Source organism: Clarias gariepinus, chromosome 3 (assembly GCF_024256425.1).
Source record: "Clarias gariepinus isolate MV-2021 ecotype Netherlands chromosome 3, CGAR_prim_01v2, whole genome shotgun sequence".
In the NCBI taxonomy this organism is placed as follows: domain Eukaryota; kingdom Metazoa; phylum Chordata; class Actinopteri; order Siluriformes; family Clariidae; genus Clarias; species Clarias gariepinus.
Window position 1 is genome coordinate 23,720,177 of NC_071102.1, and position 16,492 is coordinate 23,736,668.

The following is a 16,492-nucleotide window of genomic DNA, read 5'->3' on the forward strand; positions in this document are numbered from 1 at the left end:
CTTAATAATATTCAAACACAGCACATGACAGCTCAACGTCGTTCAGGATACGAAGCTATTCTTGGTGCCACACATAATCTAACTATTAAACCAATATCAACACCCAACACTCCGGCTGTACTCTTACACCGCCTCATGACACTCTGTGGCCCCGATCAGACCCAACCAGACTGGGCTGATCATGACTGTTTGCATGAGATCACCACTACCTCGGCAGTACGCTCCGATTTATCTACCACTCCTTTAGAGAATGGCACCCATATTTATGTTGATGGCTCTTGTTCGAGGCCTAATGATAATGTGACATATTGCGGCTATTCTATCTGTCGACTGCCCAATATTGTATTAGAAGCTTATTCGTTGCCCTTTCTTTCAGCGCAAGCTGCTGAACTTACCGCTCTTACTCGTGCATGCCTCCTATTTAAAAATCAACCTGTTACTATCTTTACAGATTCACGTTATGCTTATGGTGTCGCACACGATTTCGGAAGGATTTGGGCTTCGCGAGGTTTTAAATCAGCCGATGGAAAGCCTATTTCACATGCTACTCTTGTAACTGATCTTTTACAAGCTAGTTTGCTTCCCTCACAACTGGCTATAGTGAAGGTCAAAGGTCATGCATCTGGTGACTCTGAAGAGGTTTTGGGTAACTGTTTAGCTGATGAAGTTGCCAAATGGGCCGCTAAAGAAGCACCTTTGTCCCCACAGGTTTGTAGGGATACAGTATTCTCTCTGACGTCCCATGTCTCCGTCCCAAGTTTGTCATCTGACATTGACATAGCCTTCTTGCAAACCCATTCATCACCCGAAGATCTACATTTTTGGTCCTCCCGTAAGTGTTCACCTGGCAGCGATATGCTAATTCGGGATGAGACTGGCCGTATAGCTCTTCCAGCATCTGTCCTCCCGTTATTAGTGCGACATTTTCATGGTATTTCACATGTCGCAAAACGGGGGGTAATCCGTATGATCGAGGACAGATTCTGCATTCGCAATATCAAACAGGCTACACTTGTTGTTTTAGATTCCTGTTTGATCTGTGCTCGCGCAAATACACAAGGACAACATGTTAAACATGATGCCTTGCCAATGCCTATTGCACCATTTCAATGTTTACAAATTGACTTTACACATATGCCACCTGTCAGAAATCTTAAATACATGCTTTTAATTGTGGACAGATTTTCTAAATGGGTAGAAGCATTTCCATGCTCAAAAGAAAATGCAACAATAGTAGTTAAAATTCTGGCTAAAGAAATCATTCCTAGATATGGTATTCCAACATCTATTGACAGTGATAATGGCACGCCCTTCGTCTCCAAAGTGACACAAAAATTGTGTAAATTTTTAAGCATTGATTGGAAATTTCACATCCCCTACCATCCCCAAAGTTCTGGTGTGGTAGAAAGGATGAACAGAACAATCAAAGATAGGTTGACCAAAGCCATGATGGATACAGGTAAGAACTGGGTTGACCTGTTACCTTCTGTGCTTTGTGAAATTAGAATGACACCCAATTCTACAACCAAACTTTCACCATTTGAGATTATAATGGGACGACCATTCCCCACCCCCTGGGTAAAAGGTAACCCTGGTGTTTTCCTTACAGGTGATCTGGACGTGATTGTCGGCAATTACACGCAAGCACTCATTGAAAAACTGAACAGTGTTCATGGTAATGTCTCTGCTTCTCTCCCTCTGCCTACAGACAAGCCTACTCATTTTTTCATCCCAGGTGATACAGTGCTGGTGAAAAGTTTGAATCCCAGGAAGGTGGGGGACGCTGCCTACAGTACACCTACAACTGTAATTGCAGTGACTCGCACAGCTGTTCTCACAGATTCACAGCCACAGTGGATTCACGCCAGCCGTGTGAAGAAGGCACCGCAGACGACTCTGACTGCTTGAGATAATCGACCACTACTTCACAAGATCTCCTAGCCCGCACCGAGGGGCTAGTGGAGCGACACACGTCCTGAAGACACCTCAAAAGGGGGCTCTCGTTGCTTCTCACCTTTTTCACATACACATATAGGTTCAACTTTGTATTAGCTCTTTTTCCACATTTTATTTTATTTTGTGCCAATGCCTGATGACCTATGTACTGTTAATTTCATTTCTAATTGTGATTCTAGAAGTGATTTAATCCTGATCTTCTCTATAACTGTTCTATCTATTCTATCTATTCTCTTTATCATCCTTCTTATCATCTTTGCTGACTTTACTAATTATGAATCTCTGCTTCTTCACGTTAATATCTCTTGCTATGTTAACTAATTGACATTCACAAATTCTTTTAGAATTTAAGGGGGCAACTGTTAGAATTATTTTCTATATAAAGGAGTTATTTCTACTCTCTTGCTCTCTTCCTCATAGATCTGATATTAACGTGTTAAATCTTTCCTGTTGCTATCTTCCTGTCTCCTCTTGCATCTGCTCCTCAAGGTGTGAACGCTCCCACGCTCACCTTCCCATTCTCTCTTCATGTCTCTCTCCCCCTCTCTCTCTCCCCCTCTGTCTCCTTCCCCCTCTCCCCCTAACTCGAGCCAACATCTTGTGATCTGTCTCTGGACGGACACCTCTCTATCTTCCTCTCCTTTGATTCTTCAGGATCTCACCAGGACATTTACAATGGTTCATGTTCTTTGTAGTAACATATGTCTATGGCACAGGCGTTTGGTCAAACATATAAAACCCCATCTTTTACTGTTAATAAACAGAGACCTTTCTGACAGACAACGTGTGTGTGTGTGTTTGACTGAGTCTCTCCTGGCGCCAGAGAAGCTTACCGAAGCACAGCGGACAGACCGAGCAACTCGCCTCTCCTACTACGTAACTTTAGAAAAACTTTACAGAACACCATACTAATACGAAGTTTGACCCCCTTTTGCCTTCAGAACTGCCTTATTTCTACGTGGTATTGATTCAACAAGGTGCTGAAAGCATTCTTTAGAAATGTTAGCCAATATTTATAGGATAGCATCTTGCAGTTGATGGAGATTTGTGGGATGCACATCCAGGGCACAAAGCTCCCGTTCCACCACATCCCAAAGATGCTATATTGGGTTGAGATCTGGTAACTGTGGGGGCCATTTTAGTACAGTGAACTCATTGTCATGTTCAAGAAACCAATCTGAAATGATTCAAGCTTTGTGACGTGGTGCATTATCCTGCTGGAAGTAACCATTAAAGGATGGGTACATGGTGGTCATAAAGGGATGAACATGGTCAAAAACAATGCTCAGGTAGCCTGTGGCATTTAAACGATGCCCAATTGGCACCAAGGGGCCTGAAGTGTGCCAAGAAAACATCCCCCACACCACCAGCCTGCACAGTGGTAACAAGGCATGATGGATCCATGTTCTCATTCTGTTTACGCCAAATTCTGACTCTACCATTTGAATGTCTCAACAGATATCGAGACTCATCAGACCAGGCAACATTTTTCCAGTCTTCAACTGTCCAATTTTGGTGAGCTCGTGCAAATTGTAGCCTCTTTTTCCTATTTGTAGTGGAGATGAGTGGTACCCGGTGGGGTCTTCTGCTGTTGTAGCCCATCTGCCTCCCCCAAGGTTGTGCGTGTTGTGGCTTCCCAAATGCTTTGCTGAATACCTCGGTTGTAACAAGTGGTTATTTCAGTCAAAGTTGCTCTTCTGAAAGCTTGAATCAGACGGCCCATTCTCCTCTGACCTCTAGCATCAACAAGGCATTTTCGCCCACAGGACTGCCGCATACTGGATGTTTTTTCCTTTTCACACCATTCTTTGTAAACCCTAGAAATGATTGTGCGTGAAAATCGCAGTAACTGAGCAGATTGTGAAATACTCAGACCAGCCTGTCTGGCACCAACAACCATGCCACGCTCAAAATTGCTTAAATCACCTTTCTTTCCAATTCTGACACTTACTTAGTTTGGAGTTCAGGAGATTGTCTTGACCAGGATCACACCCATAAATGCATTAAAGCAACTGCCATTTGATTGGTTGATTAGATAATTGCATTAATGTAAAATTGAACAGGTGTTCCTTATAATGCTTTAGGTGAGTGTGTATATATATTTATTATATAAAAAGTGGTTGGACAATGAAACTGAAACGCCTGGTTTTAGACCCTCCTTTTGTGGCCAATACGGCATCAATTCGTCTTGGGAATGACAATGATACAAGTCCTGCACAGTGGCCAGAGGGATTTTAAGCCATTCTTCTTGCAGAATAGTGGCCAGATCAATAGCCACCAGGCTGGTGGAGGAAAACCTTTCCCGACTCGCTCCTCCAAAACACCCCAAAGGGGCTCAATAATATTTAGATCTGGTGACTGTGCAGGCCATGGGAGATGTTCAACTTCACTTTCATGTCCATCAAACCACTCTGTCACCAGTCTTTCTGTGTGCTTTGGTACAGTGTATCCAGAAGGCGGTGCAGTGTATCAGGATAATAATGTTTGAACCATTGGGTGCACATGGTCCGACAATACTTGGCAGTGACGCGCCCATCAAGTATTGGGCCTAGGAAATGCCATGATATAGTAGCCCAAACCATCACTGATCCACCCTCATGCTTCACTCTGGGCATGCAACAGTCTGGGTGGTCCGCTGCTTTGGGGCTTCACACCGTAACTCTCCCAAATGTGGGAGAATACTGTTTCACATTTTCCACAGCCCAAGATTTAATCCGGTTAGCATCCGGACATCCCTTTGAGACAGATTCCTCTTGCATCCACAGTTACTCCAGTTGGATGTGGTTCGTCCTTCTTGGTGGTAGGCTGACATTACCCTGAATAGCGTGGTTCTTGATACATCACAAAGACTTGCTTTCTTGGTCACAGATGCACTAGCAAGACATGCACCAACAATTTGGGCATGATGTGTGCTCTGATATGTCACCCATAATGTGTGCATTGCAATAGTTTAAGCAAATCTTTGCTATTACTCTGCCTTTAAACCTTTACACTCTGTCCAACATTGTCCAACCCCTGTACATATAAAAACTTCTGACCCTTTAGAATTGTAATGTACTAAATTGAGTAAAAATCTGTAAAATGATTGCTTGAAAAATTACTTGAGTCATCATGCATGAAGTAGATATCCCAACTGACATGCCAATATAGTTTGTTAACAAGAAATCTGGGGAGTGTTTTAATTACAGCCCAAGTATTAGTAAACTTCTCACTTCAATTACAGATTTATTACATACATATACAGGTCCTTTTAAAAAAATTAGCATATTGTGATAAAGTTCATTATTTTCTGTAATGTACTGATAAACATTAGACTTTCATATATTTTAGATTCATTACACACAACTGAAGTAGTTCAAGCCTTTTATTGTTTTAATATTGATGATTTTGGCATACAGCTCATGAAAACCCAAAATTCCTACCTCAAAAAATTGCATATCATGAAAACGTTCTCTAAACAAGCTATTAACCTAATCATCTGAATCAACCAATTAACTGTAAACACCTGCAAAAGATTCTTGAGGCTTTTAAAAACTCCCAGCCTGGTTCATTACTCAAAACCACAATCATGGGTAAGACTGCCGACCTGACTGCTGTCCAGAAGGCCATCATTGACACCCTCAGGCAAGACACAGAGAAATTTCTGAACGAATAGGCAGTTCCCAGAGTGCTGTATCAAGGCACCTCAGTGGGAAGGAAAAAGTGTGGCAGAAAACGCTGCACAACGAGAAGAGGTAACCGGACCCCGAGGAAGATTGTGGAGAAGTTCCGATTCCAGACCTTGGGGGTCTGGAGTAGAAACATCCAGAGCCACCGTGTACAGGAAATGGCCTACAGGTGCCGCATTCCCCAGGTCAAGCCACTTTTGAACCAGAAACAGCGGCAGAAGCGCCTGACCTGGGCTACAGAGAAGCAGCACTGGACTGTTGCTCAGTGGTCCAAAGTACTTTTTTCGGATGAAAGCAAATTTTGCATGTCATTTGGAAATCAAGGTGCCAGAGTCTGGAGGAAGACTGGGGAGAGGGAAATGCCAAAATGCCTAAAGTCCAGTGTTAAGTACCCACAGTCAGTGATGGTCTGGGGTGCCATGTCAGCTGCCGGTGTTGGTCCACTGTGTTTTATCAAGGGCAGGGTCAATGCAGCTAGCTATCAGGAGATTTTGGAGCACTTCATGCTTCCATCTGCTGAAAAGCTTTATGGAGATGAAGATTTTATTTTTCAGCACGACCTGGCACCTGCTCACAGTGCCAAAACCACTGGTAAATGGTTTACTGACCATGGTATTACTGTGCTCAATTGGCCTGCCAACTCTCCTGACCTGAACCCCATAGAGAATCTGTGGGATACTGTGAAGAGAAAGTTGAGAGACGCAAGACTTAACACTCTGGATGAGCTAAAGGCCGCTATCGAAGCATCCTGGGCCTCCATAACACCTCAGCAGTGCCACAGGCTGATTGCCTCCATGCCACGCCACATTGAAGCAGTCATTTCTGCAAAAGGATTCCCAACCAAGTATTAAGTGCATAACTGAACAATTATTTGAAGGTTGACATTTTTTGTATTAAAAACACTTTCCTTTTATTGGTCGGATGAAATATGCAAATTTTTTGAGATAGGAATTTTGGGTTTTCATGAGCTGTATGCCAAAATCATCAATACTAAAACAATTAAAAGGCTTGAACTACTTCAGTTGTGTGTAATGAATCTAAAATATATGAAAGTCTAATGTTTATCAGTACATTACAGAAAATATTGAACTTTATCACAATATGCTAATTTTTTGAGAAGGACCAACACACAGTCGTGGCCAAAAGTTTTGAGAACGACACAAATATTAGTTTTCACAAAGTTTGCTGCTAAACTGCTTTTAGATCTTTGTTTTAGCTCTTTCTGTGATGTACCGAAATATAATTACAAGCACTTCATACGTTTCAAAGGCTTTAATCTACAATTACATGACATTTATGCAAAGAGTCAGTATTTGCAGTGTTGGCCTTTCTTTTTCAGGACCTCTGCAATTCGCAATGCTCTCAATCAACTTCTGGGCCAAATCTTGACTGATAGCAACCCATTCTTTCATCATCACTTCTTGGAGTTTGTCAGAATTAGTGGGATTTTGTTTGTCCACCAGCGTCTTGAGGATTGACCACAAGTTTTCAATGGGATTAAGATCTGGGGAGTTTCCGGGCCATGGACCCAAAATTTCAACGTTTTGGTCCGTGAGCCACTTAGTTATCACTTTTGCCTTATGGCACGGTGCTCCATCGTGCTGGAAAAATGCATTGTTCTTCACCAAACTGTTGCTGGATTGTTGGAAGAAGTTGCTGTGGAGGGTGTTTTGGTACCATTCTTTATTCATGGCTGTGTTTTTGGGCAAAATTGTGAGTGAGCCCACTCCCTTGGATAAGAAGCAACCCCATACATAAATGGTCACAGGATGATTTACTGTTGGCATAACACAGGACTGATGGTAGCGCTCACCTTTTTTTCTTCGAACAAGCCTTTTTCCAGATACCCCTAAACAATCGGAAAGAGGCTTCATCGGAGAATATGACTTTGCCCCAGTCCCCAGCAGTCCAGTCACTATACTTTCTGCAGAAGATCAATCTGTCCCTGATGTTTTTTTTTTTGGAGAGAAGTGGCTTCTTTGCTGCCCTTCTTGACACCAGGCCATCTTCCAAAAGTCTTCGCCTCACTGTGCGTGCAGACACGCTCACACCTGCCTGCTGCTATTCCTGAGCGAGCTCTGCACTGGTGGCACTCCGATCCCGCAGCTGAATCCTCTTTAGGAGACAATCCTGGCGCTTGCTGGACTTCCTTGGATGCCCTGAAGCCTTCTTAACAAGAATTGAACCTCTTTCTTTGATTAAGGTGCAATCTTAGTAGCCACAATATCCTTGCCTTGAAGCCATTTTTATGCAACGCAAAGATGGCTGCACGAGTTTCTTTGCAGGTCACCATGGTTAACAATGGAAGAACAATGATTTCAAGCACCGCCCTTTTTTTAACATGTCAAGTCTGCTATTCTAACCCAATCAGCCTGACATAATGATCTCCAGCCTTGTGCTCTTCAACATTCTCACCTGACAAGACGATTACTGAAATGATCTCAGCAGGTCCTTTAATGACGGCAATGAAAAGCAGTGGAAATTTTTTTTTGGGATTAAGTTAATTTTCATGGCAAAGAAGGACTATGCAATTCATCAATCTTCATAACATTCGGGAGTATATGTAAATTGCTATTATAAAAAATTAAGCAGCAACTTTTCCAATTTTCAATATTTATGTAACTCAACTTTTGGCCACGACTGATTTTTATATATATATATATATATATTATATAAATTTTTATATATATATATATATATACACACACACACACATATATACAAACACATACATACATAGTGGGGAAAAAATTTATTTAGTCAGCCACCAATTGTGCAAGTAGTTCTCCCACTATACCATAGGTATACCTCAACTACGAGACAAAATAAATAAATAAATAATCCAGAAAATCACATTGTAGGATTTATCTGCAAATTGTGGTGGAAAATCAGTATTTGGTCAATAACAAAATTTCATCTCAATACTTTGTTATACACCCTTTGTTGGCAATGACTGAGGTCAAACATTTTTTGTAAGTCTTCATATGGTTTTTACACACACTGTTGCTGGTATTTTGGCCCGTTCCTCCATGCAGATCTCCTCTAGAGCAGTGATGTTTTGGGGCTGTCGCTGGGCAACACGGACTTTCAACTCCCTCCAAAGATTTTATATGGGGTTGAGATCTGCAGACTGGCTAGGCCACTCCAGGACCTTGAAATGCTTTTTGAAATGCATTTTTTACGAAGCCACTCCTTCGTTGCCCGGGCGGTGTGTTTGGGATTACAGTCATGCTGAAAGACCCAGCCACGTTTCATCTTCAGTGCCCTTGCTGATGGAAGAAATTTTTCACCCAATCTCACAATACATGGCCTCATTCATTATTTCCTTTAGACAAATCCCTGGTCCTTTTGCAGAAAAACAGCCCCAAAGTATGATGTTTCCTCCTCAATGCTTCACAGTAGGTATGGTGTTCTTTTTATACAACTCAGACGGGCCTGGACATGTACTGGCTTAAGCAGGGGGACACGTCTGGCACTGCAGGATTTGAGTCCCTGGCGACGCATTGTGTTACTGATGGTAGCCTTTGTTACTTTTGTCCCAGCTCTCTGCAGATCATTTACTAGGTCCCCCAATGTGGTTCTGGGATTTTTGCTCACAGTCCTTGTGATCTTTTTGAGCCCACGGGGTGAGATCTTGCATGGAGCCCCAGATCGAGGGAGATTATCAGTGGTCTTGCATGTCTTCCATTTTCTAATAATTGCTCCCACAGTTGATTTCTTCACACCAAGTTGCTTACCTATTACAGATTCAGTCTTCCTAGCCTGGTGCAGGTCTACAATTTTATTTCTGGTGTCCTTTGACAGCTCTTTGGTCTTGGCCATAGTGGAGTTTAGGGTGTGACTGAGGTTGTGGACAGGTGTCTTTTATACTGATTACAGATGCCATTAATACAGTTAACCAGTGGAGGACAGAGGAGCCTCTTAAAGAAGTTATAGGTCTGTGAGAGCCAGAAATCTTGCTTGTTTGTAGGTGACCAAATACTTACTTTACCAAGGAATTTACCAATTAATTCATTAAAAATCCTTTTTTCTTATTTTGTCTCTTATAGTTGAGGTATACCCATGATGAAAATTACAGGCCTCTCTTATCTTTTAAGTGAGAGAACTTTAGTGTCTCCATTGGTGGCTAACTAAATACTTTTTTTGCCCCACTGTATTTTCATCAAGAAAAACAGTACAATTAAAATCTTTGGTTAAGCTGGCTTTAAACTGTTAAACTAGCTTTAAATTTGGTGGTTTTTTTTTTGGATAAACAAAATTTGGTCAAAACTTTTGGGTCAACATAGTTCGCTAGCATCAGAAAACATGACTTAAAATCTTAGTGTTGCAATGTTAAAGTTTTCAATGAGAGGACATCATAGGATGACGCTAAAGTTTTACAGAATAATGGCTAAATTTGGAATTGTAGCAGTATAGAAAATGTCTCTAACGCATCAGAGTTACATAACAGCAGATTAAAAAGAAGCTGAATTACAGCATCCTGCATACTTACTACAAAGGACGCGTTGAAAAATGTATGCTGTCCTTTCTCACAGAAATGAATGGATCCAAAGGTCTCATCATTTTCAATTTTCATTACTTTATGTACAACACTACCACTATTATACAGAAGGCTTATTTGTATTTGTACAACCCTATTGTTTGTGTGAGCCTGGACCATAACAGCGTAAGCAGAACAGTAATTTTTTTGCATTGATTCATGACGGCATTCTAGTCTTGCCAAACAAAAAGAGTAAAAGGGGGCTGTAAGTGGTAAGGAATATTACTACTACAAAAACATATCCTAACTATAGTGCACATATGTATAGGGTTTTACAGTAATCACCAGATGTTTGGGGTGATTTAATTTGTTACAGTTATCTTTTTCCCCCCTCTGGCCCCAAATGTAGCTTGTTTACAGTCTTAAACCAGCTTTAAAACTAAAACACAATTTTTCCCCATTAAGCTGCAAAAAATATTCCATTATTACTAGCAACATACACTCACTGTCAACCTTTTTAGGAACACCTGCTCATCTATGCAGTTATCCAGACAGCCAATCATATGGCAGCAGTACAATGCATAAAATCAACATAAAGGATAGGTAAAAGGTGTGATCTATGTGATTTAAACCATGACATCGCTGATGGTGCTAGAATGGCTGCCTTGAGCATTTCAGAAAATTGATCTTCACAAAACCGTTTCTAGAGCTTACACAGAATGGTGCAATACAACAAACTGTGAGCTGCAGGGAAAGGCCTTGTTGCGATCAACTGGTTTGAGTAATTCAAATAAGCAATCTTTACAATCATGATGAGCTAACTGCGTAATTAAACAGGTGTTCCTATTAATGTCGACCCTGAGTGTATAGTAGTAAATTGCAGAGGTTTCCAGGCTCAAGTCTTCTGTATTCTGCCACTTCAAGCTTGGCACACTGGACCTTCTACTCTTCACAGCAGATCCTCTCAAGCTCTGTCAGGTTAAGCAGGGGTGTCTCCAAAGAAGATAACGGGGTCCAAGCCTGTCCTTGGGTGTAGAACAAGGTCCAAGCCTGTCCAGCTACTGTAGAAGGCTTCAGACAAATCAGAGATCCTGGAGGTAATATAAGGAGGTTTTCCTTCCAGAATCTCACTATTCTTTGTCCTCTTTGTTGAGGTTAACACTTTGGTCTGATTCAAAAGCTTTGTCTAGATGGCAGAATGTTTCTCTCATGGCTCAAGAGTCTTTTAAATACCTTTTCATAAATTTTATGTCAACCATCTGGGAGCTTTTACCGATCGTGGTTTCTCCCTACTTGATAATGTGACTAAAAGTTCTTGCCTCCCTGACTAAAACAGTGTATAGCACTGTATTCAGTGATATATTCTCAGTCATCATCATCATAAGTTTATAAATATAACTAACATTTTTTGTTTCAGATTTTTCATTCCAGTCTCATTGTTTCTTTTGTATGAAATAACCACCGTGGACATTTACACAAAATAAAAAAATCCAAAAATCGAAATTTAGGCATTACCAAATATTGTGCCCGCTGGATTCTAATCATTCTCAGGGCTCAGTTAGGCAATTCTAAGTCTGATTTCTTAGAATAGGCATGGCCTACATTACGCTGACATTGTTGATTTCTGTTAGGGGCTTTGTAACAAACCATATACATTCACAGATGGTACCATTCATATAGACCTTCTAGTCATTTTTTTTTTTCACATTTAGAACATGTTACATGTAGGGCTGGGCGATTCTTTAGATTTTTTTTTTATTTGCTTTTTAAGACGATTACATTTTTTCTTAAATCGAGGTATCGCCTAATTAACCGCTCACTTGTGAGAATACAGCACTCTATGAAGCAACGTAATAGGCTACTACAGAGACATCATCATTCACGTCAGGATGACCTTGTGCCAAAGAAAGGTGGTAACGTTTCCTCTGTGGTTTGGAAATGGTTCGGATTTGAGAGGTCAGACGTCGAACAAACTTTTGTCAAATGCAAAATATGCAAAAAGTCAGTTGCAACCGGCAGTGGCAGCACCACTAATTTATTCCAACATTTGCTACAAAGGCACCAAGTTGAATGGGAAGAATGCTCAAAGTTAAGAGATGAAGACAAGCTAGGTCCAAGTGCAAAAAGTCCACCTAAAATTGCAAAACGGTAGATGTCATTAGCGGTATCATTTTCCAATTCTGTTCCATACGATGAAAAAAGTTCATAAAAAATGCTACACACTGCTGATCCAAGTTGCCGAGCCGCAAATATTTTAAAGACGTAGCTATTCCCCAAATGTACACGTGAAAAAGTAGCGGAGCAGCTTGAAAAGGCATCTTTTTTTCTACGACGACTGACCTGTGGAGTAGTCGTACTCTTCAGCCTTACATGAGCCTTACAGCCCATTACGTTGACGCAGAATGGCATGTTATTTTCCCGACGATCATACTGGGGAAATAATTGGTCATGGGCTAAAGATGCGCTGGCGTCTTGGAAGCTTGTGGAGGATCGACAGGTGTGCGTGACCACTGACAGTGGAACAAACATAATCAAAGCAATGAAGATAAACGAGTTAACCCATCTTCAGTGCTTTGGACATCATCTTCACAATGCCATTGGTAAGTATGATTAATAATTCAAGCAATAATATTCAGATGTTATTTCATTAATAAATGAAATTATGATTTATTATTATTAATATTATTTTGTTTTGCTTTTGTAACAACAGTGCCAATCACGTAATATAAGTTTGTTGTTTATAGATTCATATTCTGAAGTTCTGAAGGAGGAAGCTCTTCACAATATTTCTGTCAAAGTACAGTGAACTGCTTTTTCAAATCAATTTTTTGTTGCTTTGTTTTAACAGAACATGGTGTGAAAGACCACAGAGTTGACCGTGCAGTTGCAGTGTGCAAGAAGGTTGTAAGTGTGTTTTCCTTCAGCTGGAAAAAGGGAAGAGATCTTGCATCTGCACAGGCTGAGCTCAGTCTACCTTCTCATCAACTCATTACAGAGACCCCCACCAGGTGGGGTTCAAGACAAAAGATGATCGAGCGTGTTTTAGAACAGGAGAAAGCTATAGCTCGGGTTCTTGGCTCTGATAAAAAAAAACTCGGCAGCTTGTTCCAACGTGGCAAGACATCGATGTCATGGAATCCATAAATAAAGCTGCAAGCCCTCTGCAGGAGTTCACTGATGCATTGTCAGGTGAAGCATATGTAAGTGTCTCGTACCTCAAACCAGTGCTTCATTTCTTTAAGAGTAGCATTCTACAAGCACAAGACGATGACACAGATTTAACAAAATGCATCAAAAGCACAATACTGCTGTACCTCAACAGCAAATACAGCGACCCTGCCACAGATGAACTCCTCGACGTAGCTTCTCTGATGGATCCCAGGTTCCGTACAACTTACATCGAACATGACAAGTTGGAGGGAATCAAGCAAAAAGTTGTTAAGGAGCTGACGTCTTTGTTGCCAGACAAAAATCTCGAGACAACAGTTCAGATGAGTCAGGACGTGGAGCAGGAAGAACAGAGAACATAAGCTGGGGCCAAGAGGAGGAAAACCTTGGGAAGCTTTTTTAAGAAAACGACACCAGCATCAGCATCACAACCCGTCATTCAATCAGAGGAAGACAAAGTCAATGCGGAGATGACAGCCTATTTGATGTCTCCTGATGTAGATTCAGACACAGACCCACTTCACTGGTGGAAGGCTAATGAGGCAATCTTCCCCAGGCTTAGCAAACTTAATATAACTAATAAAACAAAAATATCTCTGTATTCCTGCAACCAGTGCCCCTTCTGAGAGGGTGTTCAGTGCAGGTGGAAACATTATAACCTGTCACAGAGCATCTCTAAAGCATGAAACAGTAGACAGACTGGTCTTCCTCTCAAGAAACCTGTAAAGAACATCTACCTGTGACTTATCAACAACATGCTTTATGTTTGCACGATGGTCTACAATTTTATTATTATTTACTGGTATAAATTTGCTTAGCCTTTTGAGTTCACTGATGTAATGTTTACATTGGTTAAAATGGTTATTTTCTGACTGTATATTGAGAAGAATTTGATTTTTAATTCAAATTGCACAATATTTACTTTCATATTTCATTTAAATCTACTGCAAAGATATTTTACTCTAGAACTTGTTTTACGTTTATTTACACCTTGTTGACCAATTTATGTATGGCATGGCCCTTAAAAATACAATGTTCCTTAACCAGATGGTCTTTCAAGTTACTTATAAAGAGAATTTTACTTCTGTCATGTTATGTTTTAAATTGACTAGTTACACATTTAAAAAAATCGTGAATCGGCCAAACTTTATGAAAAAAACTAGCTTTTTTTTTTGCCATATCGCCCAGCCCTAGTTACATGTTAACATTTACTATGGTAATGCCAATGGGCACCAAGTTAGAAACCTTCTGCAATCGCTGTGCATGTATGCACAGACTAAGAGAAATCTTCAGGTTACTGCCAACAGAGAGATGCCACAGTGCTATAATACAACCATTAAAATTGTTTTCATTTTAACGTCATTTTGTAAATGTCCTTGTTTACAAATGCTCTTATGAGGTTTATGTTCCTAATTATGTTTTTTTTTTTTTTTCTTTTATTGGTTTCCGTTCCTTGCCCTTGCGTTCTTGCATGAACATCTCATCATAAGACTGGTGTAAGTACGTTTGTTTAGAAAAAAACTCTTGAGACAAGACTATCCAGACTGACTCTGTACAAGCAATAAAATGTCTCTTCCTGTTGAACCCTGACTCAATGTCTCCTGATTTATTATCATCTAGTCCTTTGTCAATTGCCCAGACAGGTTTTAAGTTTCAAAAAAGGAGCAAGCAAACGTGTTCGCCTAAAGGAGGCGCCAATGTTTGTATGTTGTTTACGACAAAGCTTACCAGATATCCTTTACACATTCTCCTATAAATTAGTGTCTGGGTTCCAAATATCTCATCATTGGTTTAATTTTGGTGATTTCAGCCTGATCACTTTTGACCTCCCATATTCATAAGCAAATTGTAGGATTTATCTTCAAATTCATTAAGCATATATTTTCTTTAAATCCACATACTCCATCCATTTTTTGATCCATCCATTCTTTGATTTTTTTTTCAGCTCATTTGACATGTGAGAAAGCTTTCTTTGTACTACTAACCTATTACAGGTGGTCTGTTGGGCATCTTCAGGTAGCTCCTGAGTTCAGTACAAGTCGAGGATTGAGTCTGAGGAACTGTGACAAATATATTAAATATAAAATCTATAAGAAAAGTGTGAGAACAAAAACAAAATGGATAAAACATCCCAATACTTAATCCAGGAATAAAGTTAATCCGATTGTTACCATAAGCCAACAATTACCTTAAGTTGCTAGGCAACTGCAAAACTAATACCATCCCAAAGTATCATTAAACACTGATAGCATAGCACTATACTAAACTTAACTGCAGTCAAGTCATACTAAAGAACAATTATTTCATATTGATGCCCTTATAATTAGCATAATTTAATGTTTTCTTATGAAAGTCTTATTCATGCGAAGTCATGCTCTACCATCACCGTCAGTATTTAATATAAAAATAAAATAAAAAAAAATGATAGAAATTATCAGTCAAACGTTATACAGACCTACTGGGGTCTCTGTCTCTGCTGCTTTCTGCAAAGCCTCCACCAGCTCAACAGGTTTTTGTACCAGCTTTGCATTCTGCTGTTCAGGTACATCTGAGTCTTGAGGTTGAGGTTGTTGTACAGTTGGAGGATCCTGCGTAGAGATGCGGTCAGGAAGTTCTTGTTGACTCAAAGACTTCTGGTCCAAGTTCAGGGGCTCAGACTTGAGTGTGTCTAACGATGGAATTGACGACTCTGAAGGTGGCCAGTCGGATTGTGCCGGTGCTAACGATGGTTCAGCAGGCTGTATGTGCGTTGAGGGTACACATGTGGTTTTCTGAAGTTCTTCGTGTTTTGTATGCAAAAGATCAGGACATTCCGAACTCCCTTTTTCTTCAGTTTTGGGCATGGTCGCATTAGTGTTGGCTTCATCAGTGTTTAATTTCTCCATGTCTAATGAGGTTTGCCCTTGTTTTTTACACTCTGAAGAGTTACTCTCCTTGTTTTTCTCAAAACTGGAGACTGGTTATAAACACATGCAAACAAATGCAATTAAATTCGAAAATAACACCATATAAATAATTATTATTAAAAATAAATGTTAGATTCAGGCATCACTGTATTGGGTGGACGTGTTTGAATTCACAGGCCCTTTTATAAGGTACCCAACATAACAGCATTTTGTAGCTCACTGTAACAGGAGCTTACTGATTTGATGCTACATGCAAATTATAAGCCCATCTCTACCCCATTCACATAAGCAAGAGATACGGAAAAACAAGTAAA

General features: G+C 40.4%; 1 protein-coding gene across 2 annotated transcripts in view; it reads right to left on the reverse strand.

Moving 5' to 3' along the window:
• The window catches only part of LOC128518483 (uncharacterized), a 55,878-nt gene that overhangs the window by 23,052 nt on the left and 16,334 nt on the right, over window positions 1-16,492 (reverse strand). The window contains exons 31-33 of one of the 2 annotated variants that reach the window (XM_053491621.1): window positions 15,728-16,228; window positions 15,258-15,332; window positions 10,449-11,195 (exon numbers count right to left, since the gene is read on the reverse strand). In XM_053491621.1, the coding sequence (XP_053347596.1) occupies window positions 11,047-11,195; window positions 15,258-15,332; window positions 15,728-16,228 (725 nt within the window). In that variant the 3' untranslated portion in view covers window positions 10,449-11,046. Of the gene's footprint in view, window positions 1-10,448; window positions 11,196-15,257; window positions 15,333-15,727; window positions 16,229-16,492 lie in introns of those variants that run through there. The other variant, XM_053491622.1, reaches the window with a different exon arrangement.